Source organism: Mus caroli, unplaced genomic scaffold (assembly GCF_978045245.1).
Source record: "Mus caroli unplaced genomic scaffold, Mus_caroli_1 scaffold_15, whole genome shotgun sequence".
Classification (NCBI taxonomy): domain Eukaryota; kingdom Metazoa; phylum Chordata; class Mammalia; order Rodentia; family Muridae; genus Mus; species Mus caroli.
In genome coordinates this window covers 102302025-102324362 of record NW_028227270.1, presented here as the reverse complement: position 1 = coordinate 102324362, position 22338 = coordinate 102302025, and the positions used below count along the sequence as shown (strand labels likewise).

General features: G+C 41.0%; 1 protein-coding gene across 2 annotated transcripts in view; it reads left to right on the top strand.

The window, feature by feature from the left end:
- Positions 1 to 22338, top strand: part of Vps41 (VPS41 subunit of HOPS complex) — a 161542-nt gene that overhangs the window by 125807 nt on the left and 13397 nt on the right. For both annotated transcript variants that reach the window (XM_021180045.1, XM_029468461.1), the window contains exons 15-23: positions 842 to 903; positions 1842 to 1923; positions 2981 to 3073; positions 3973 to 4100; positions 5248 to 5392; positions 14886 to 14927; positions 15464 to 15514; positions 18465 to 18602; positions 21970 to 22024. In XM_021180045.1, the coding sequence (XP_021035704.1) occupies positions 842 to 903; positions 1842 to 1923; positions 2981 to 3073; positions 3973 to 4100; positions 5248 to 5392; positions 14886 to 14927; positions 15464 to 15514; positions 18465 to 18602; positions 21970 to 22024 (796 nt within the window). The remainder of the gene's footprint in view (positions 1 to 841; positions 904 to 1841; positions 1924 to 2980; positions 3074 to 3972; positions 4101 to 5247; positions 5393 to 14885; positions 14928 to 15463; positions 15515 to 18464; positions 18603 to 21969; positions 22025 to 22338) is intronic.

The window sequence follows — 22338 nt, the reverse complement described above, 5'->3', positions numbered from 1 at the left end:
TGGGTTGGTGTTTGCATTTCTATTTTGGTGGTGTGTAGCGTATTTTCTTGTACTGAGAACACTGGCTAGTAGGAGTGAGGCTCTCTGTGGGTACCAGCTTAGCTTCTCCATGTTCAGTGAGTTGTGTAGATGTTGTCTTCCGTAATGGGGTCTTACTGTCAGTTTGTGAAGAACAACTTATAGCTTTATCATCAGCCCAAGTTGTTTGGGGGTTCCCATGAGACCCTTTGGCCAGCAATGGGATTAGGTGTAGCCCAATTCTGGTACAGGAAGCTTCATTTCGGACCAAGAAATGTTCAGTTTCAGCTCTGTCTCCCCTATTATTTGCAGTTTGATTTACATCACCCTCATTTGTGTATCTACATTAGGAAGCTTCTGTTGTATTAGATTTCCATACTGGCATTTAAAGGCCCTCGATTCTACCTGTCTGTCTCCACGGCCCTAGGTGAGAGCCTTCCACTTCATTTTTCTTGCATGTCTTTAGCCTTCTCCTGGAAGAGGTCGCATTTAAGAGAAGACACTGGAAACAGACCTTTATATCCAATGACAACTTTAGGCTATGTTTCTAGTTTCAGGTACTTTCTCTGGAAAGATATTAGAAGATTTTTCACATGGAAACAGGGCTAGATCTCTAAAACTACATTATTAAAGTTTGTATAAAGCAAGTAAAAGTGCATTTAAATCTAAAGGTGCTGAAGTGTGACATCACCCAAGCTGTAACATAGACAGATGTTGTCAATGCTTCTCAGAGGACCCTGCGTCCTGTCTACTCAGAGACTGACACTCAGCTTTTCAAATGTTGCATGTGCATTGTTCATTTACTTCATTTGCCTCTCTATAGGATATTGGGTTGGCATATGTAAACCACCTGGTGGAGAGAGGAGAGTACGACATGGCTGCAAGGTAATAATGTCTTCTTCAAGATTTATGGCTGATGAGGACAACAAAAATAAGTTGGTTTTTGTTTGTTTGTTTTGCAATTGCCTTTTTTCATATCTTTCTAAAAGATATAAAAAGGTTTGATGTAAGACACAAGCCTCCTGCATAGAATTAAAGGGTTGTACATGTTAGCAAGAGTGTTACCTTGTACCACATAACTCCATTGCCAATTCCTACAGCACAGCCTGCAGTGGGCAGGCAGAGTCCACCTATAGGCTTATGGTAAAGGAGACACGGAGTTAGAATGCCTTCTCCGTCACTCTGGAGAGAGTAAGCAGACCTAAGGGAAGCACTCTCTATGCACTCCAGTTTCTAGGGCCAATTTGTTACACATTTCATTTCGAAAAAATCTAGATGTACCTAGCAAAGTACATCTGCATACAGTTCAGAGACAATGGTTTTCCTCAAAAGTATAGTAATTACATGGAAATGATAAAGCCTGTAAGACATCTTCAGACATGTCTTCAGTTCCCTGCGATTATGTCAGACTCAGTCTTTCAAAGAATGTAGTAGGCTGGGAATATGATTTTCTGAGTCTGTTTTTCATCCACTGTTTAAAGCTGACCTGGCAGGAGCTGGCACTTGGGCTATAGTGAGTTTCCCTACACAAAGTTCAAACAAGCAGTGCTTTCTGAATAAATAGGAAAGTCAGGGGAAACCCCAGTCTTCCGAAAGAGGCCCATTTTTTCCATAGCCATTTTGTATAGATTTTCATGATTTCCATCAACTCCCTGTATAGTCAGATGAGTAATGGCGACATAGCTTCATGTTCATTGACACTAAAGACACGGAGCCCTGTCAGAGCTCTAGGAAGAACTTTACCTAAGTCGCTGTGGAAATGTCCACTTACTCTATCATTTTCATTTACTTTTTATTTCTTCCTGTGATGTTTCTGCTGCCAGAAAATGCCAGAAAATTCTTGGGAAAAATGCATCCCTCTGGGAATACGAAGTTTACAAATTTAAAGAAATTGGGCAGCTTAAAGTAAGTTATTTTTATCTTCACCCTTAAGTTTTGTTCTATAGTTTATTAAAATGGGAATAAAATTGAGACAACACAATTCGTGGTTGGGAAGTATGTATTATTTTGAAAGAAGAACTAAGCTTTAAGTTTTGTTTGTATCAAATGTATACATGTCTACCATGTACTAGTGTGATCCTGGTGCTATGTTTAGGCATGTTCTTGGGGAGCAGTGGTAATTTCATTTAGTAGACTTTACAGCATAACAGTTTTTAAATTTACTCAAGAATAAATTTTGTTCCCCTCCCCCTCCCCCTCCTGCTCCCCCTCTCCTCTGTTTTTTTCTTTTGTTGTGTTGGGCTCGGCCAAGGGCTTCAGAACTGTTAGGCAAATGATGTGCCAGGGAGCTCATTCTCAGCATCCGCTGATCTGTGGCCTGCAAGAGGCAGGTTAAACCCTTGACTGCAGCTCTGCCAGGAGGCTTTAGCTTTATTGTCATCTTTACCCCTGGGACACAGCATGCACACCAGTCACCCAGTTTTGATTTGTTTGAAGGGTTTTTAGATTTTTATCATCTGTGAGCCTTTTGAATACTCTGTTGAAATTAAGACTATACTGTTAAAATTTATATCATGTTTTTAAAAATTAAATTATAAAGCAATGGGCTTCAATGTGGCATTGTCACACACTGGTGGCAGTGTCACACGCTGGTGGCATGCTTGCTTCATAAGATGGTTGACTTTTAAAGTATTAATTGATGTGTTACACCAAGTATAAGGAAAGTTAAAAGAAATGGTTATTCTAATTATTGGATTTTCATGAATTAATTAAGAAAAGAATAAAGATTAATGCACTTTTGTACTATTGATTCCCACACACACACACACACACTCACTACACACTTTCAGAAATAATTTGTAGCTTCCTGTTAGGTAGCAGAGTTTATCTGAATCTTTTCTTAGTGTTCCAAAGTATCCTGATACCTAAAATTTTGAAGGTTAAAACTCTGCTGTTCTGTTGTCTGCATGTTTGGGACACTAGTGTCTTACCACTCCTGAAAGGACTTTCCCTTCCTCCCCAGGCAATTAGTCCCTATTTACCTAGAGGGGACCCAGTTCTGAAACCACTCATCTATGAAATGATTTTGCATGAATTTCTGGAAAGTGATTATGAGGTAAGGAATTCTCCCACAAACAAGGCTTGTTCTCAGCATGTGTTACAAAATCTAGAGATTGACTTTTTGGTGCTTTCACATTGGTGTCATATGAATTTTATATAAAAGTGATTTAAATTATATCACCCAAATTATCCTACTAATTCTTGTTCTGAGTGGCTGAAGAAAGTCAGCCTGCCTTGACTGTTGAGCCTGGAGACTTTCTCCTGCATATTGTGTCATGTCTGCCTCATTAGGACCACTGAGGAAGAAATAATTTTTATTGCCATTACAGTAGAGAAATAATTTAAGTATTATTTTGTATTTTTCTCATTTTAAGGTTTAATTTTAAATGAGTGATCAATCATATAATGAATCAAGTAGCAGTGTTTCATAAGAACTCCCCATGATAAGTTTTGTCCTGTACAAACACTAAAGATCAGATTGTAAAAAATACAAGCAAATGGAAGAACCCTGAGCTCAGGAGTGCCCACTCATAATCCCAGCTGCTCAGGAAGCTGAGGCAGGAAAATGTGAGTCCCAGTCCATCCACTTATCCTCAGGAGTGGTGAACCACTTCTCTGGAGTCCCAACTTCTCCGTTCTCTTTCCTTCCATTTTGCCACTCAGGAAATCACTAAACCTTGGCATGTTAGACATTTATGGAAAGTTCATTGCATAGGCATGATGGCTAATAGAGAGGAGGGACAACCCTGAGAGGCCTTGTGTGGTTACTTAGCATTCTTCCTTCATGGGCAAGGGGCTGGACCCTCTGAAGATGCTCTTGTAACGCACTGATCTTTTATGGCCTGCACTGTGGAGTGGTTAAATAACAAAAGAGGGCAGATTGAAACCCAGCTGTGAACATCACAGTCCCACACTATGAAGAGTGTTCCTTTTCTGCTGTTCTTCTCTGGTTAGGGCTTTGCCACGTTGATCAGAGAGTGGCCTGGAGATCTGTATAACAATTCCGTGATAGTTCAAGCAGTCCGAGACCACCTGAAGAAGGACAGTCAGAACAAAACGTTATTGAAAACACTGGCAGAATTGTGAGTATGTTTTAGTTCTTGAAATCTCAGAATGGGGACGAGGCCTAAGTCTCAGTGAATAACTGGACAATGAATGTGTGAAGCTGCATTATAGTGAAATCTGTTTGCCAGAGGAATGGTGTGGTATGGATGGGTCCTGGTGAGAAGAGTACCAGGCTCCCTCAGGCTTTCCCAGTGAGACAGGTTCTGATTCTGTTATTTTTAAGTCTGCAAGTCTGTTGCTTTTTCTGAACCAGAATCTTTATCTGTAAAATTACAGGGCACATTCGTTATAGGGATACTTTCAGACTTGAAAGTTAGGGCTCAGCAAGTGATGTTTGCTGATTGTGTTTTTCTTTTGGGAGTACTCCCATCTGGCTTTGTGCCATATGTCTGAACACAAAAGATGAGCTAGACACTCAAGGAACCTCAGTGTAGGGTACCAGATGGTGTACCACAGGCCAGTCCGAGAAGGAGGGCCTGCTACATGCCTTCCTCAGGAGCCACAAACCTCACACTGCCCTCCCTGATCAATTCTGTCAGAGTTGGAGAACAGGATGCATGAGACTTGGCACAGGGGAGTCATGGTTGTGGCATCCTGATGGAGAACACTCTGATTTCTATCAGAAGCATCTTCGGTGTAACTGGATTCTTTAATCCTGTTAATATGAACAGCAGGGTAATTTCTGGTCAACTGGCTTTCCTCACTTACATGAGGGACTTTGTGTGAAAACATTGTTTCAATGGAAAAATATGTTTCAGTTTTATACAACACCTCTACAAATGAGTTTCTGAAATATAACTTATTTGTCAGCTGAACACTATGTACAGGAATTAAGACCAATTCCTCTATTGATTAAGAAGAGCTTTTCCTTCATTCTGGACCACAGGTTCATGTCTGAAATATAGATGTCTATACATCGTGGAGCCTGAGGTTGCAAGAAGAAACACTTATTACTTGAATATTACACATTTTTGCAAATTTGATGAGAGGAAAGTCAGGCTTCTGAAAAGAGTACCAGGGGACCATGTATTTTAAATCTCAGTGAACACTTGCCATAGTAAACTCTTCTCTTTCAACAAGTATTTCAGCTTTTTACTATTATGAAACATAATATCTGTGCATTTTAATTATAACAATTAATAAGTATTAATTTTTTATTATCAGGTACACCTATGACAAAAATTATGGCAATGCTCTGGAAATATACTTAACGTTAAGACATAAAGATGTTTTCCAACTGATACACAAGCATAATCTTTTCAGCTCCATCAAGGATAAAATTGTGTTATTAATGGATTTTGATTCAGAGGTAATACTTTTCTTATTACTATGTATTAAGTGTTAACTATTCAAAGGTTTGGTCATGGCCACTTACTTCTCCAAGTGAGTCATATACTTAACCATATGCTGGCCATGCTTAAAACCCTCTGACGCACCTTTCTTTGCATAGTTGTTGAGAAAGCCATTGTAGCTTAATGTCAGGCACTTTTCTTGTGGTTGATGGGAGAGAGATAGGGATCAAGCCTTGTATATAGTAAGCACAGCTTATTCCATTGGGCTGTGCCCCAACATTAGTGTAGTGCTTTATCAGAGGTATTTGAACTTTAAAAACAAAACAATCTCTGTAATTCATAAGAAAGAACAATAGCCTATACTCTCGTTTATTGCACTGTTTTAATCTTTGTCTCTACATGGAAATTTAAATGAATTTCGGTTCAGAGTCTAAATTTTAAACCCTGTCCTAGTTTGGTTTTTGTGGTGATAAAGACTAAGGCCAAAAGCCACGTGGAAAGAAAAGGTTGACTTGGCTTATTATAATCTGTCCCCATCCATTGAGGCATGCCAAGGCAGGAACCCAAGGTCTAAATCTGGAGTCGGGAGCTGAAGCAGAAACTATGGGGGAGTGTTGCTTACTGCTCTGCTCCTCCTGGTTTGCTCAGTTAACTTTCTTATACACTCTGCACAGCTCACAAGTGGTTTCACAAAGTGACACACACTCTCTCTCTCTCTCTCTCTCTCTCTCTCTCTCTCTTACTCTCTCTGTCTCTCTCTTTCTCCCTCCCTTTCCTTACCCCTTTCTGTTTTTCTTTCTCTCTCCATTTCATCCCCTCTCTCTTTCTCTTCCTCTCTGCCTCTGCCTGTCCCTCTCTCTCTCTTTCCCTCCTTCGCCTGTCTCCACTCATTGTAAAAATGAACCTAATTAAAAGTACTAACACAAGGCTTTTATTTGGGAAATAAATTATGAAGTATTCTCTACAAACTCCAGAAGGATTTCCACAAGGAACATACTACACTTAAGGATGTTCTGTACAGCAGTATACACTTGAGGATGCTCTATGCAGCAGTACTCATCACAAGAACATCTTCTCAGAGATGCTTCTGATCAGTTGGGACTCTCAGCCTACAGAGAGAGAATCATGCAGCTCCAGGCATTCAGGAATATGGTGTGTGTGGGAGGGGGAAGGGGAGCTCTGATTATAAGGAATAGAAGGAAGCATGTCATTGAAGAAGGAAAAGAGATGGCAGCTCAGGGACAGGCACACTGTCCTATATCTCCAAAAACTGGAGAAAATGATGGAAAGGCAGCAAAGGATCACAGTGTTAGTCAAGTATAAAAGACAAGATAAACACAAGTGTGGGATGCTAGACCACAAGAACGCCTACAGACTTACCCAGAGCACTGAACAAAGCCGCAGGGAACAGAGTTCTTCCTCCCCCTCTATCAAGTCTGCAAAGAACAAAGTGAAAGAAGCCTCCAGAAGCAAAGAGAGCAAAACAAAGTCAAAAGACCTATATGCTATATGGAACAGGCACTAGGAAACTACTACATGGGGCAAAGAGCAAGCAAATACTAGGAGAAACTAGAGAAAGCACAGGGTGAGAAAGAGTGGCAGTAAGAGAAAGATGTCTTAACTGCACCTGCAACTCCCACAGCTTGCCTACTGCCAACAAGGACATTTGAGCCACAGCACAGCAGAACCATGGGAGCTCTTTACATAGGTGACCTGAACTGTGACTGAGGAGAGCAGACTTCAAGCTAAGCCCACAGGCTGACAGATTAACAGCCTGGTAAGGCAGGCAAACCAGTCCAGCAAAACAGCAATTGAAGTTAGAGGATTGGCCATATTAGGGTTCCAGACTTGAAATCCTTCGGGGGAAGCATAGCCATCCCAAACACACATCAAGTAGTGGGAGAGGAGGATGCCAACATATTTATTCTTAAGCTAGGAAACTCCTCAGGAGAGAGTTCTGACACCTGTGCAGAAAGTCAACCCAAGTTGCCTCTTTGAACTCCACTGAGCACCTGTATACCAGCCATCTGGTTTAACAGATTTGATCTGCAACTATAGTAGAAGTAGCAGGGCTCTCATCACCAGGGTTTCTCCATAAGACAAGAGACTAGACCTCACATCACCCATCAAGGAGGAGATACTAACACTGTAACACTTCTCAATTTATCTCTATGTCACTGGGCTTTTTCCTTTACAAAATATCACTCATATAAATATCTTAGCTGTTTTCTTTTCGTATTACACAGATGTTGTAGTCATTCCTTCGATTTCTGAACCTATCCTGTGTTCTCATGACTGTTTCTCTGAGCTGGGCCCCATACATTTTCCCTGTCACTCATACCTCATTTTCTCACTGTTTTATCTCCCATGCATTTTCCTATTACTTCTTATCCTTTGGTTTCTATAGCTTTTCCATAGCTTTAATCGTCTTTAAGTTCTCCTTTTCATAACAGTATCCAAAATCATAAACATGAGAAGAAGTAACGTCAGGCTGAATGCAGACATAATATATTAGTAAGGTCATGCATAACATTTCCCAAGGGTAGGGGGAAAGATGTCCATGTAGATACCAAAATTAATTAAAATGCTAAACCAGTAGACTAGAGGAGACTTCTTTCTACATCATGTTATATGTTTAAAACACTATGTAGAATAAATAAGTAATGTTTAGAAGCTACACAATAAAATGAACCAGGTGCAAAGGCAGACCATGAGTATGACAACTGGAAGCTCCTTAAGAGGAAGCTACATACAGCCCGAGCTAGAAAAGGTGTAAGAACTGACAAAGCTATCAAGAAAATTGAAAGAGAAAGAATACTTTTTCATGATAAAGACAAGCGAAAGAGACCCATGAGCGCTAAGTCAGCACTGCCAAGGAGTTTTGAGAGAAATGTACACACTGAAGAGAAAGGTACGCGTGCCCTGAGGTCCCAGGAGAGAACAAAATGCACTGCAGCAGTGGGTACACAAGGGAGACTCCCCAAGTACCAGACATTTCAAAACAACCGTATTACAGCCGCTGATACACACTTTCCAGGAGGGACTCAGTATTAATGGCTGTAACTCTCTAGTCAAAAGATACAGATTAGGGCTGGTGAGATGGGTCAGCAGGTAAAGGACCTGTCACCCACATGGTAGAAGTTTCAGTACCTGAAAATTGTCCTCTGACTTCTGAACACAACCATCCTTGAAAACAAAATTAATAAAGTTGCTTTTTAATGACACAAGCTAGAATGTTGAATTAAAACAGTACCTTGTCTGCAAAATGTCTACCTCAGGTGCAAAGACCATTGAATTAAAACAGTACCTTGTCTGCAAAACGTCTACCTCAGGTACAAAGACAGTAGAGTCATAAAGTAAGAGGGCAGAAAAGAGTACTTCAAACAAATACAACATAGAAAGTAGGCAGGCGCTGCTGTTGTAATGTCAAACCAAATAAAGTCATTTCATATCCAGGGATGCCCGTCAGGAAGAGGTGAAAATTTTAACCATCTGTACACTGAGCATTGCTTCTGGAAACAAACAGTGCTGGCTGCAAAGGCAGTTTGTCTAACACATGATGGTGGGTGACTTCAGTGTCTCACTCTTCTCCATACACAGGTCATCCTGACATCATTGTAAAAAGAGTCAGAGGAGAGAGTTAAGTGGCACCACAGAGCAGAGGGAGTTCTCAGATAGCCACACAAATCTGCATTAATGTAGAGTACACATCTGCAGGAACCATGGACCCTTTAAAATATACCATGGTTTATATTAGCACAAAGCAAGTCTTAACAGATGCAACAAAATTGAAACAATTTATTCTGTGTTATCACAATGGAATAAAACTAGATGTCAGTAAAAATAAAATTTACAAGCTTGGGAAGAGTAAATAACACATTGTTGAATATTGAGTAGAGCACCTCAGAAATCAGGAGGGAAAAGAGAAGTCCCTAGAATCCAATGAGACTGAAAACAGCATATTTGAGCACAGGGTTCAGGGAAAGTTCGGAGATGGACGTTTGTATGATTAGGTGCTTACATTAAAGTCACCAGAGATCTCAAATAAATAACTTAATGATGCATGCCAGGGCTGTAGAAAGTAAGTGCAAGATGGAACAAACAATAGAATGCAGGAGAATGCAGCTGGAGATGGCTTAGTGGGTAAGAAAATTGGTGCCCTTACATAAGGGCTAACACCACATGGAAGTTCACATCTCTTCTAACTCCAGTTCAGGGACCCCCATGAGCACCGGGTACAAAACTGGTGCACATAAATGCAGGCAAAACATTCATGAACATAAAATTTAGAATTGTTTTAAATCATGGCAAAAATAGAATTGAAATGAGAAAAGTAAATGAATGAGTAAAAAAATTATGAAAACACAACTTGATTCTTTGAAAAAAAAAACATTGGCAAACTACAGTCAAACTAACAAAAAAGAGTTTCTAGATACGTACTTACTAAAGGCAAACCATGAGGATGTACACAAATCAAACAGTGGTATCACAGAACATGAAGTGACTGAAGAAATAAAACATCATCCAACTATAAAGCCCTAGGCTGGGGTGAATTCACAGTTGAATTCTGACAGGCCTTTAATGAAAAAATAAGACTCTGCCTTTCACACAGTTAAATCAGAAAGGGAAGGATGCCCACCTCTTGTATATTTACACCATTGCCCTACTACCATAACCAGGTAAAAACATACACACAAAAGACAGTTGCAGGCCAGTCTCCCTGTTATGTGTAAATGCCAAAGATCTCAGAATAATACTTGCAAATTGAATTACGCTTAACAGAAAAATAATTCTTTAGAATCAAGTTGACTTCATTCCTGAAATGCAAGAGTGGTCCAATAAATGTAACATGTGTTAACAGACTCAAGGACAGAAATCACTTCACCAGCATAGCTGTAGAAAAGGACCCTTGGAAAGCATCTGAAAAAACTCAGCATTCATTCATGATAAAACAAAACTAGAAAGAAACAGAGCTTAGCCATGACAAAGACAAAATACAACAGGTTCTAACCAACATACTATGAAGGGAAAAAATCCAAAGAAAAGTTGTTTACAAGAGTAAGATTTCTAAGTTCTCCAACTGGTGGAGTGCTTGGAGTCTTAGGTGGAACAAGACAAGAAGGGAATGAAAGAGATGTGAATAAGGGAAGGAGCAAAGCATCCCTATTTGCAGGCATGTGCCTGTACATAACAGAAGATGCCACTGAAACTCTTAGATCTGATCAAAACTTTCAGCAAAACAGCAGGATCCAAAATCCACATGCAAAACTCAATAACCCTCCTGTATATCAATAACAAATATGCTGAGAAATAAACAAGTTTTAAAAAAAAAACAACACACATATTGATAATACACCCCCTCCCCCCTATGGCCGTCAAAAAAAGAACCTTGGAATAAATCTAGTCAAGCTGGCTCATGTGAGGCTATGCAAGTGCATAGCAAATACAGAAGTGGATGCTCACAGTCATCTATAGGATGGAACACAGGGCCCCCAATGGAGGAGCTAGAGAAAGTACCCAAGGATCTGAAGGGGTCTGCAACCCTATAGGTGGAACAACATTATGAACTAACCAGTATCCCCAGAGCTTGTGTCTCTAGCTGCATTTGTAGCAGAAGATGGCCTAGTCAGCCATCATTGGGAAGAAAGGCCCCTTGGTCTAGCAAACCTTATATGCCCCAGTACAGGGGAACACCAGGACCAAGAAGTGAGAGTGAGTGGGTAGGGGAGCAGGGCGGGGGGTTAGGGGACTTTTGGGATAGCATTTGAAATGTAAATGAAGAAAATATCTAATAAAAAACATTAAAAAACATGTCAAAACAAAACTTTCAAAAACAAAAAAACAAAGAATGAAAGACCTCTTGGCTTAGTCATGGAATCTTTTATAAAAGAAGCATTTAATTGGGGTTGGCTTATAATTTCAGAGGTTTAGTTATTATCCTCATGTTTGGGAACATGGCTGTGTGCACTCAGACATGGTAGCTGAGAGTTCTACATCTGGGTCCGAAGGCAGCAGAGAGAGGCAGACCCTAAAGCCCAGCCCCAGTAACACTTTCTCCAGTAAGGCCAAACCTACTCCAGCAAGGCCACACTTGTAATCCTCTGGTAGAGCCAGTCCCTGATGGCCATGCGTGAGTCCATGGGATCATTCTTATTCAAACCAGCTCACCTCTAGAATGTACATTTTAAAGACACTGGTGCAAAGACCTGGATACAGTCCTGCTGTCTGAAGAGGTACTGTTCTGAAAGTACATGTAGTGCTGTGACGGTTGATCTGATTGCCAGCTACACGGGATCTAGAATTACTTAAGTGATAAGACTCTGGATAGATGGGAGGGAGTTTCTGTATAACTGAAGACCCACTATATAAATAAGTAGCACTTAGTCTGGAGCCCTGCACTAAGTCAACAGTTAACAGTAACTGAGTCACTAAGTTAACAATGACCTGAGCACAGGAATTTTGTTTCCTCACTCTGGATATAATGGGACCAGCTGCCTCAAGCTCCTGCTGCTGCCAAGACTTCCTGCTGGGTTGTGTTGTAATTTCCAACTGTGAGACAAAAAGAACCTACTCTTCCTCCCTCTGTCTCTTCCTTCTTCCTTCCTTCCTTCCTTCCTTCCTTCCTTCCTTCCTTCCTTCTTTCCTTCCTTCTTTCCTTCCTTCTTTCCTTCCTTCCTTCCTTCCTTCCTTCCTTCCTTCCTTCCTTCCTTCCTTCCTTCCTTCCTTAAGTTGCTTTTGCCTCATGCTTTGTCACAAGAAGAACAATTAGTACAATCGCCCCAATCAGTGCAGAGTCAGTGCAACTCCATCAAAATCCCAGTGCCATTCTTTACAGAACTAGAAAAGCAATCCTAAAATTTGAACTGAAGCACAAAAATAGCTAAAGGAAACTGTATTGAAAAGAACAATGTTTAGGAAACCACAGTAATCAGTAAACTTACCCTAGAGTGTCATAGTAACAAAACCTTGACCATTCTGGTACCAACCAGGTATGTGAACCAGTGCAGTAAAATGAAGCCACAGAGTTGTCCTCAGATTTCCAACAAAGATGCCGTGAACATTCATCGAAAAAATGGTGCTAGGAAACAGGTCATGTACATGCCGAAGGCAAATGTGGTCCCCATCCTCATCCCTCACGCTGTACAAAGGGTAGTTCAACGTGGGCCCAAGTAAAACCTGAACATTGAAATTGATAAAGGAAAGCACACGGTAAACATTCAAAGAGTTAGCATAGGGAAGACTTTCTGAAAGGGATCTTTTTTTCTAGTCAGTTCTCTCCTACCTTTATGTGGATTCCACGGATCCAGGTCAGGTAATCAGGACTGGACAGCATTTGCCTCTGTCCCTTAAGTCATCTTGATAACCCAGCAGCAGTGTGACTCAGAATGGCAATGTATTAGTTTTATGCCTGAAAGAATAAGACTGTAAACTAAAGCCTATGTTCCTAAATTCTATTGTATTGCCTTACAGTAACAAGTAATTAGAGAGAAAGCTGCAGCCTTCAGTTTTACCACTAAAACCTTCCATCTTGAAAGAGCAGGAGCAACAGTTCTGGTGACACTGTAGACCTGCAAAGGACTCAGTAGTCCAGAAAGTAAAACTGAAAATTAGCAAATGGAATTGCATAAAATTAAAAGGTTTCTGCACAGCAAGGGAAATGAGTCAGAAGATGGCCTACAGATAGAAAAATGTGGTAGAATATGTAATGAATTCAAAAAGCAACTACTAAGGAAGCATACAGTCCAACTAACAGGATAAACAGAAAAGATGTGCACATGACCAACATACATGAAATATAAGTTCATCTTTAGGCACCAAGTAATCCAAGTTAAAGTGTATAAAAATGCCCTCACCTTGTAGTGTTAGTTGGAGTGGCTTTTATTAAGAAAACAATGAGAAACAGAAGCTCTTCGCAAGAGTGTGATTTAGTTTAGCTCGTCTACATGACCAGTCCTGCCAGCTGTCTCACTTGTGTGCTCTTACACCTGAAGGGCTCTGTGGCAAGTCTTTTGCTTCTCTCAGTACTGTATACAGTAGTCACATTAGAGACTCTGTTTAAGTTTCTGTCAACAGATGAATGGATAAAGGTGTGGCACAGTGGAGTTTTATTCAGCCATAGAGAAAAGATCATGTTAAACAAAGTAAGACTCGAGAATCGTGTTTTTATCTGTGTGAATCTTAGATTTTATAAAGACATATAAAAGTGTGTGAGAGAGAGAGTTATGAAAGTAGAATTAAAACTGAAAGCATCTGGTTTAAAGGTAAGCACCTTTAATGCCAGCCCTTGAAGGCAAAGGTGGGAGGGTGTCTCTGTGTTGGAGGCCTGCCTGGTCTAAAATTCAAGGCAAGTCAGGGCTACATAGTGAGACCCTGTCTCACAAAAACAGGAAGAAGGGAAGGCAGGCAGGCAGGCAGGCAGGCAGGCTGGAAGAACCAAGAGTCTTCCAGAGTATGGGGGAATGAATGTAGTTAAAGTTCATGGCGTACTTGTATGAACATCTTTATGAAACCCATTACTCACAGAAATAAAAAAGATGAGCTGCTCATATATAATTTAGTTACAGAGTGAGTGCTCAGACGGTAAAGGCACTTGTCACCAAGCCTGAAGACCTGAGTTTAATCCCTAGCATTCTTGGGATAGAAGGAAAGAACCTTTTCCTCCAAGTTGTCCTTGGGCCACACATGCTGTAAGGCACGTGCATGTGCACTTGTGTGCATGGACACAGTCAAATAAACAAGTATGCGATTTAGAAGAATTATAGTTTCCTTATCCATTTTCCTGTGTCTTGAAAGTCTAATTACCATATGCACCAGTGAGAAAAAGATGGTTGAACTCATTACTATTTAAAGAATTTGAACCAAAGTTAAGATATCATAGTTTTCTAGTTAGAAAAGTTCTTTGGAATAATCAAACACACTTATTTATAGAGAAAAATAACATCTGTAACAGACTTCAGTTGCAAAGTCAACAAGAACCTAGTGTTCTGTCTGGTGGGCTACCATCCCACTACCTCTAGTCGTAAGCTAATTGGTGTTTTATGAACGCAATAGATGATATAAAAAAGTCCACCAGTTTTATGTACTTGGGAATCAGGCATTTCATTTGTTTCCCTGAGGTTAACCTGTTCTCAGGCTAACCCTTACTCACTTCTGTGATTGTGATAATGTGGTATTCTCCAGAGTTACCAAGGATCATATGGAAATGTAAGCATAGCTGAGACATCAATGTTGCATATTTTGAATACATTAGGAACTCTCACATTTGGTAAGAATAGAGCATCACAGAAGTTTAACAATATACAAAATACAGCACACAGACCTTGGATTAAGACTCATTTGAATGTGCATTCCTCTACAGATGGCATTTTCTATAAGGACCGTTTATGAAGCTCCGTGCTTCTTAAGTGTAAGAAACAAGGCCTGACCTGTAACTGTGGTGGTTTATGGATTGCAGTTTGTTTACTGTTCTTGTGTGGCAGACAAGTGACTATGGCTGTATTTATATTTCAGAAAGCTGTTGACATGCTTTTGGACAATGAAGATAAAATTTCAGTGAGTCTTTTCATATGTAATAGGTTTGTTCTCTGTTGCTAATAACACATCACATCCTACAGGCTTGAGAGAAAAGAGGTTTACCTGGTTTACTGTCTGGTCCAAGGTCAAGAGGCTGCACTTGGTGATGGCCTTCTTGCTGGCAGAGTGACAGATCATTGTGGGGTGTCACATATCAGGACATAGGGTGAGCATGTCTCTTGTGAGAGGTCAAGTATGCACCCTGGGAGAAAGAAGGCAAATGCAAGCTATCTGTGGCCAGGCCTGCTCTGTTGGAACTGTTAGCTCTCAGACAGCCTAGCCCACTAAGAGGCCATTTGGTTCCTTTCTATGATAATCAATCACCTCCCATAGGCCCTTCCTCAGAAAGAGTGATCACATTAGGAGTCAAGCTGGACTCAAGCTTTGGTGGGAGCAAGGCACATTCAGGACATAACATATATTATTAGATGAGTATTTGAAGTACTGTGCCTACACTAAAGTGTTTCAGATTATTGTCTCCTCGTAACTGCTTTTTAATTTTTCTTTTTCCTCAGATTAAAAAAGTGGTAGAAGAATTAGAAGACAGACCAGAACTGCAGCATGTGGTGAGCGTTAGTCTCCTTTGCCCTTTTAATCCACCAGCAGGCAATACCTGTGTGTCTGTGGGGGTGTCCATGCAGGGAATGTTTCTTAGAGAGCACTGCTCAGATTGGCGTACTGCTCCGTACGCCACAGACAGTATGCGGGTATTGCTAGAATGGGACACATGGAGTGGAGGAACTAATCATAGCACAGGTGGTTGGAGTTTAATGTACAATTGAATCGGGACTTTTAAAAAAAGATATGTTCTGTTTTGCTATTTTCTACCATTTTTTTGTCTTTCCTCTGTAGTTGCTATTAAATATAATCAGGTCACAAAACATAGCACAGTACAGTATAAATACCAAGCCCTGGAATTCAGTGTTCAGGAACAGATTTATAGCTTCTTCTCTCCCCTACACTCTACCTAAGCCTAACTCTTCTGTAGAGGTTTTACTGTGCTTTGAAGCCTGTTACTCTAGATTTCCTCGGAGGCCCCTTTGTTTCTGTGCATCATGTCATCCAGGGAGTAAAGCAGGAGGGGTGTCTTAGGTTTCTATGGCTGTGATCAAACACCATGACCAAAAATAACTTGGTGAGGAAAGGGTTCATTCTTAGAACAACTTTCAGGTCCCTCACTGAAGGGAGTCAAGGCAGGAACTCAAGGCAGGAACCTGGAAGCAGGACCTGAAGCAGAAGCCATGAGGGAACACTGCTTGCCCCTCCTAATTTCCTCAGTCTGCAGTCTTCCAGAGTTTAAGACCACCTGCCCAGGGGTTGCAAGGGTCACAATAGATGAAGCCCTTTAATACCAATCATGAATCAACAAATGACCTACCGATTTGTCTACAAATCCTATGGTGGTATTTCTTCCAATTAAAATTCCCTATTTCTAGATATGTCTTAAGTTTGTGACAAGTTAACAAAAAACAACCAGCACAAGGAGATATTTTCTATATGCTTGAAAACATAAGGAATGCCTTGAGTGGCCATGGGGATTACCCCAGTTGGGATAATCTTTGCTCTGAAAGTGTAATGTTCTATTTTAAGGTCAGCTTCTATGCAGAAGGCCCATGGATGGGAGTGTAAGCTGCATATATTGTGGTTTTGTTTATTGCTCAGGATTTAATGCAGATACTATTACTGTAGTTTTCATGACCAAAAAAAAACCCCTCAAGATTACCTGCTTACACACACAAGCTGATATGATGCCACCAACACACATACAGTAGAGGACTTTCAGGTCTGAGTTCATTCAGAAATGATGCACTTAACCCTCAAGAGATTGGAGGCCCCAGGGAGTTTAATGGTCAGGTGGGGTGGGGGGCGGTGCAGGGCATCCATGTGGAGACAGGGTGGGGTGGGTAGGAGGTGTAGACCTGGAACAGTCAGAGGGTGGATGGAGAGGGGTAGGGCATGGAATATGGAGTGTAAAAAATGAATTACAAATAAAATTAATTTTTTTTTAAAAAATTACCTGCTTACCCAAGCAAGGCTCCACTCTACTAATCACCTTACAATTTTGCTTATAGAGCAACAATTTCTCACCTGCTTAAGCTATAAACAGAGCTGTGGGAAGCCTTACTCTGCAACAGTGTCACCAGTGAACGGGTGGCAGATAGCTCACTAAAATAGTCATCTCTGCCACCCGGAAGTGTAATGTTTATATTACACGTGACTGGACATCTCCTCCTCAGGGGAAACACCATGTCCTGACCACATCCAGACCCTACTGCAGGCAGCCTGCTGGCAGTCCTCATCAGACTTCAGCCCGGCAAATGACCTCAGTGTGGCTGTTTCATGTCCCTTCTTGCCCCCCAGAGAAAAGTGAACACCCGAAGGGATGACTCCTGCAATACATATGTAGGTCTCAGAATGATCTATAGCAGCAAACTCACACTTTGTGGCAAACCAAGCCTTTTTGTCTATTACGAACCTATTCCCTCACGGCCCGAGTGTACTTTATGTGGTTAGTGTGATCATGTCTTCCTCCATCTGGTGGGTTATAGGCTTGTGTTTGTATTTAACATTCAAACTGAGTATCCATTTTCTGGTATTATGTAATAAGCTCAATCTTTTTAGTAAAAAGAAAGAAAAATATTCCCTTTGGAGTCTAACTATTTGAAACAACTGTACCATTTTTATTCCTTGATTTTGTTTTCTGGTACCATCAATATAAGTACAATTTAATTGCAAAAGGATCACATTAATTCTCTAAAAATGAATATATGGAGTATATAATAATTAATTTAATTCCTTCTGTGATTTTTTTAGAATACAGTTATGTTGTGACCCTGTGCCTTTTCATGTAAAAGACTTTTCAAAGACATATTATTTTTATTTTATGTGTAAGAGTGTTTGGCCTGCATGTATGTAAGTGGGTTTGTTGGTGTGCATGGAGACCAGCAGGAGAGTCACATCCCCTGTAACTAGAGTTAGGGGCATGTATCAACTGTCATGTGGGTGTTCTGAACCCAACCCTGTCTTCTCCCAGTCTTCTGCATTACAATGCTCTTAACACTGAGCCGTCTTCCCAGACCCAGGAATAGAATTATTATCATCTAAGATGGCTACCCGGGAAGTTGATTTCTGGAGCAAGTAGATGATGATATTAAGACTTACCATCACTAACACTTGTGTAGTGCTTAGCATATGCCAAGCGTGGTTCTGTGTAAGACACAAATGGCAATTGCTTTGACAGTTGTGACAACCCAGTGGCATTTTGTGCATGTGAAGACCCCAAGTCACAGTCACAGTTGGATAGGGATGTGTCTAATTTTACAAAGTTGTCAGTGGCCAGCCAGGAGCTTCAGAATCTGTTCTCCAGTCGGCATTCTCCACACCCCTCTTTACTTAGAGGCTGTCCTTGCTTCTAAGGGGATCCTAGCTGCCGTGGAAGGTGCCAACAGTCAAAAGTCGTAAAGGTAACCAAGTGTTTTGTTCTTGTGTTACTCTGGATTACCTTGTTCCATTTAGTATTTGCACAAGCTCTTCAAGAGAGACCATCATAAGGGACAGCGCTACCATGAAAGACAGATCAGTCTGTATGCCGAGTATGACCGACCAAACCTACTTCCCTTTCTCCGAGACAGTACCCATTGCCCACTGGAAAAGGTAAGCCCCTGACTCCCCACGTGGAACCATCAGAAATAGTTGTCAGTCTCCTCTCCCTGGCTGTGTTCAGGCAGAAAGTTTACAGCCACTCTGGTACTAGTTCATCAGAAGCCCTGTGAGGGCCCCAGCTATTCAGTCACAGATTTCCAAGATTTAAAATCACCACAGTTCTTCAACTCAAAAGTTAATCCTAGGGTTTTTAATGGGACTGTTCATTGCAAGGGAGTTACTGGTTCCGAAACAATTTCTAACAAGTACCACTGTTTTAAAGGACAGTTTGTTCCTTCATATGTCTGTCATGTTCCTTAGTACATCTGTCATACTTTGTACCATATACTGTTGTCCCTTGCTTGATATTGTTTCATCTCCACAAAAGTATCTTTATGTGGATGGAGGTATCTGGTACCTGACAAGTTGAGAATGTGAGTGTGAACAGAACAGCTGTAGGCTACTACTGAGGGTCTGAATAGGGCAGCTGTAGATTAGGACTGGGGTTATGAATAAAGCAGCTGTAGGCTAGGACTGAAGGTGTGAACAGTGTAGGTGTAGGCTAGGACTGGGGTGTGAACAGAGCTGTAGGCTAGAAATAGGGGTGTGAACAGGGCAGGTATAGGTTAGAAATGGGAGCAGATGTGAACGGGGCAGAAGTAGGCTAGGACTCAGGATGGTGTGAATAGGGCAGCTGTAGGCTAGGACTGGGGGTGTGAATGGGGTAGCTGTAGAGAATGCTAGGGCTTTTACATGGGGCAGCTATAGACCAGGGCTAAGAAGCTGAGGGTAGACATAGAAACTAGGCCTCTGAACCTTAGGCTCTCATTCTTCACTGTGCTGAGGAATTGTTTTTCAGGTTTAAAATGTTAATTTCTTAGCATTGCAAACATCAAGAAAAATACAGCCTCAAGCATGTCTTCGGTCTGTAATTTACAGATGTGATCCTGTGATTTAATCATGCCTAAGGGATGTTGCAATCTTTATAGCGTTAGCAGGTTTATAACGGAATGTATGATCTCATATTAAGCAGTATTTGTGAGGTGACAGTGTGTGTAATTTGGGTGAACACACCATTGACACAAAGTTGATACAATTTTACTAAAGGATTAAAAGAAACATCAGCGTCAAGGCTAGATAGGTGTCAGTTTAATTTCAGTGGGCAATGCTCCCCTTATCCCTGAGGTTTCCTTTTACCTTTATGCTGAATAAAAAAGTGGAGTTAGATGCTACATTTGCATCTTGTTACACTCAATCTCTGTCTGTTATCTTCCTTTTTTACTTTTATTTTTCCTGAAATTCCTGCACTCGCTTGCTCTCTCTCTCTCTCTCTCTCTCTCTCTCTCTCTCTCTCCCTCCCTCTCTGTGTGTGTGTGTGTGTGTGTGTGTGTGTGTGTGTGTGTGTGTAGGGGGAGGGGGGATATCTATCTGTCTATCTGTCCCTCCCTCTAAAATCCTCTAGAGGGATCACAGTGTCCACACATTAGAGAATCTAAAATAAAGATAATGTCATTTGTGTCAATAACAGAAGATATCTTTGTCCTGGAAATACTGTATTTTCATGTTTCACGAAAATTCCTAGATATTCCTAGAGGCTCATCATTTTTAAGGAGAATAATTCAAGATACTCTTAGCATCCATTTATAAATGTCTTTGATAACTTAGGAAATTTAAATTTCAAAGACTGGGTGTTGCAGAAAGCCGTCCTCTGTATAACATGACCTGTTGAACTCTCGAGAGCTACGGTTCCTGGCAGGAGACCTGCTGAGACATATAGGCACATGTAAGCAGTAACTGGGTCAGGCAGTGTGCTCAGTAGGCTCTGAGTGTCTGTAAGGGTGCATAAGCATTTAACATACTGACCATTGAGAATCTAAAGCATGGCAGATTAATGTCGATTGTAATATCTACTTAAGACTAGGTGGCTTCTGTAATGAACTATTCAAGTGAGGCTCATTTCTGGCTTAAGCGGTACGTGTGACTTGAAATATCCTGTTTCATCTCAATTCTAGACTGTGGTGATACTCCCATTCGTCTCTGTCATCTGCCTATTTATGTGCATTGGTCTTTGTGATCAGCCCCACCCCCACCCCGTTTCTTACATGATTTAAATATAATCTACAGGGAAAATGTAAGTCAAACATTAAAATAGCAACACTAGCTCTTGCTGTTGTTTCCTAAGGTAGATCACAGAGCAGAAAGGGATGACTAACTCAAGCTGGGGTTTTTATGGCTTTATTTTCAAAACAACCTGGCTGGCTAGTGTTTTCTAAATAACTACTTTAAATATGCAACCCAGTAAACTTATTCTGAAACCCTTATTGACTCCTCATTTGGAAAAGTATTCATTACAGACCCACTGTTCACTCAGCCTTGTGCTGAGCATAGGGTGTGGTGCACATGTGGTCGCTGCAGAGGAAAGTCACATGACTAATGTGACTGGTTAGCTTTATTAGTGATAAAGAACTGTGAGGCCATATGCAGGATGAAGCTGGAGGAATGCCTACAGGGTCTGGTCCAGTGTAGGGTCTGTGGCAATATTTGTCTCCAGTCCTTCATCGGGTAGGAAGTAGTGAGGAGGGAGCTTCAGAAAGGGGGACACTGCAGAGGTGGTCAGGGAGGACATGCAGGGAATGCAGGAGGGAGATCTGTGAGCTAATGGTTCAGACCTGAGTCAAATACTACCTTTCCATGGAGCTTGTCACAGAAGAACATCATGAATTCTTCCCCATGCACGTGGTCCTCGCCTCTGCATTGTGCCAGTCATAGAGAGATATGTGTTCATTTCTCTGTCACCCTACTTGAGCCTCCAGTGGACTTGCTGTCTCTTCTCCTGCTTCTTTTCTTCTTGGTTCCTTCTTTGTCTCCTTGAGTGTCATCATGGCATATTACTTCATCCTCCCCTTTGCTTCCTTGGTTCAGCATCTAGCAGGGAAAGCATAGTAAGTGTATGCCACTTGATTTAGAGCGACTGTGTTGTTCATCAGTACGTAGTCCATCCTTAGAGTCTGTGAGGAGGCAGTTTGTACAAATGACTGTAGATTCGGTTGGAAGCAACGCTATAAACTCTGGGCATCTAGTAGAGAGTAAGCGTAATGGGGGCAGCTCCTCCAGCATTGCTTCTGTTTCTCCTTATAGAATCTGCATTGCTCCCCCTGCTCTCAGTTCTGTTGTGTAGCTTGAGATTCATTCACCAGCAGGTGAATGAACGCAGAGGTCCACAGAGATGTCCTTTGTTTTGTTCTATATTTTTTTAGGTGGAAAAAAAAAAAACCAATGAAAAAAATCTTCCAAGTTTGTAAGTGACTATAAGTGGCTCTCTTAATATTGTTTTCCTGTTTGGTAGTCCATAGTAACATTTCCCCTGCTTTGATTAAAGGCACTTGAGATCTGCCAACAGAGAAACTTTGTAGAAGAGACAGTTTACCTTCTCAGTAAGTAGTGTTTGTTCCTTTCAGTACCGTAAACAATGGAATGGGGTGAGGATTTGTTGTAAAGTATGTAAGAACAGACACAGATTTGTGGACATTCAGGCCTACTTTATATAAAATCATAATACAGGGAAAAGGACAGTCCAAAGCACAGTAGAGCAGCAAGAGCGCGTTTCCTAACAGATATGATTGTAGAAGGACGGACATGCTTTGGGTTGTTTCCCCTTTCATTTATAATTGGCTCATATTTACTACACATTGATATAAAAGAAACTCTGTTTTCAAAACTCACATCCTTAATAACTAGAATATGAGGC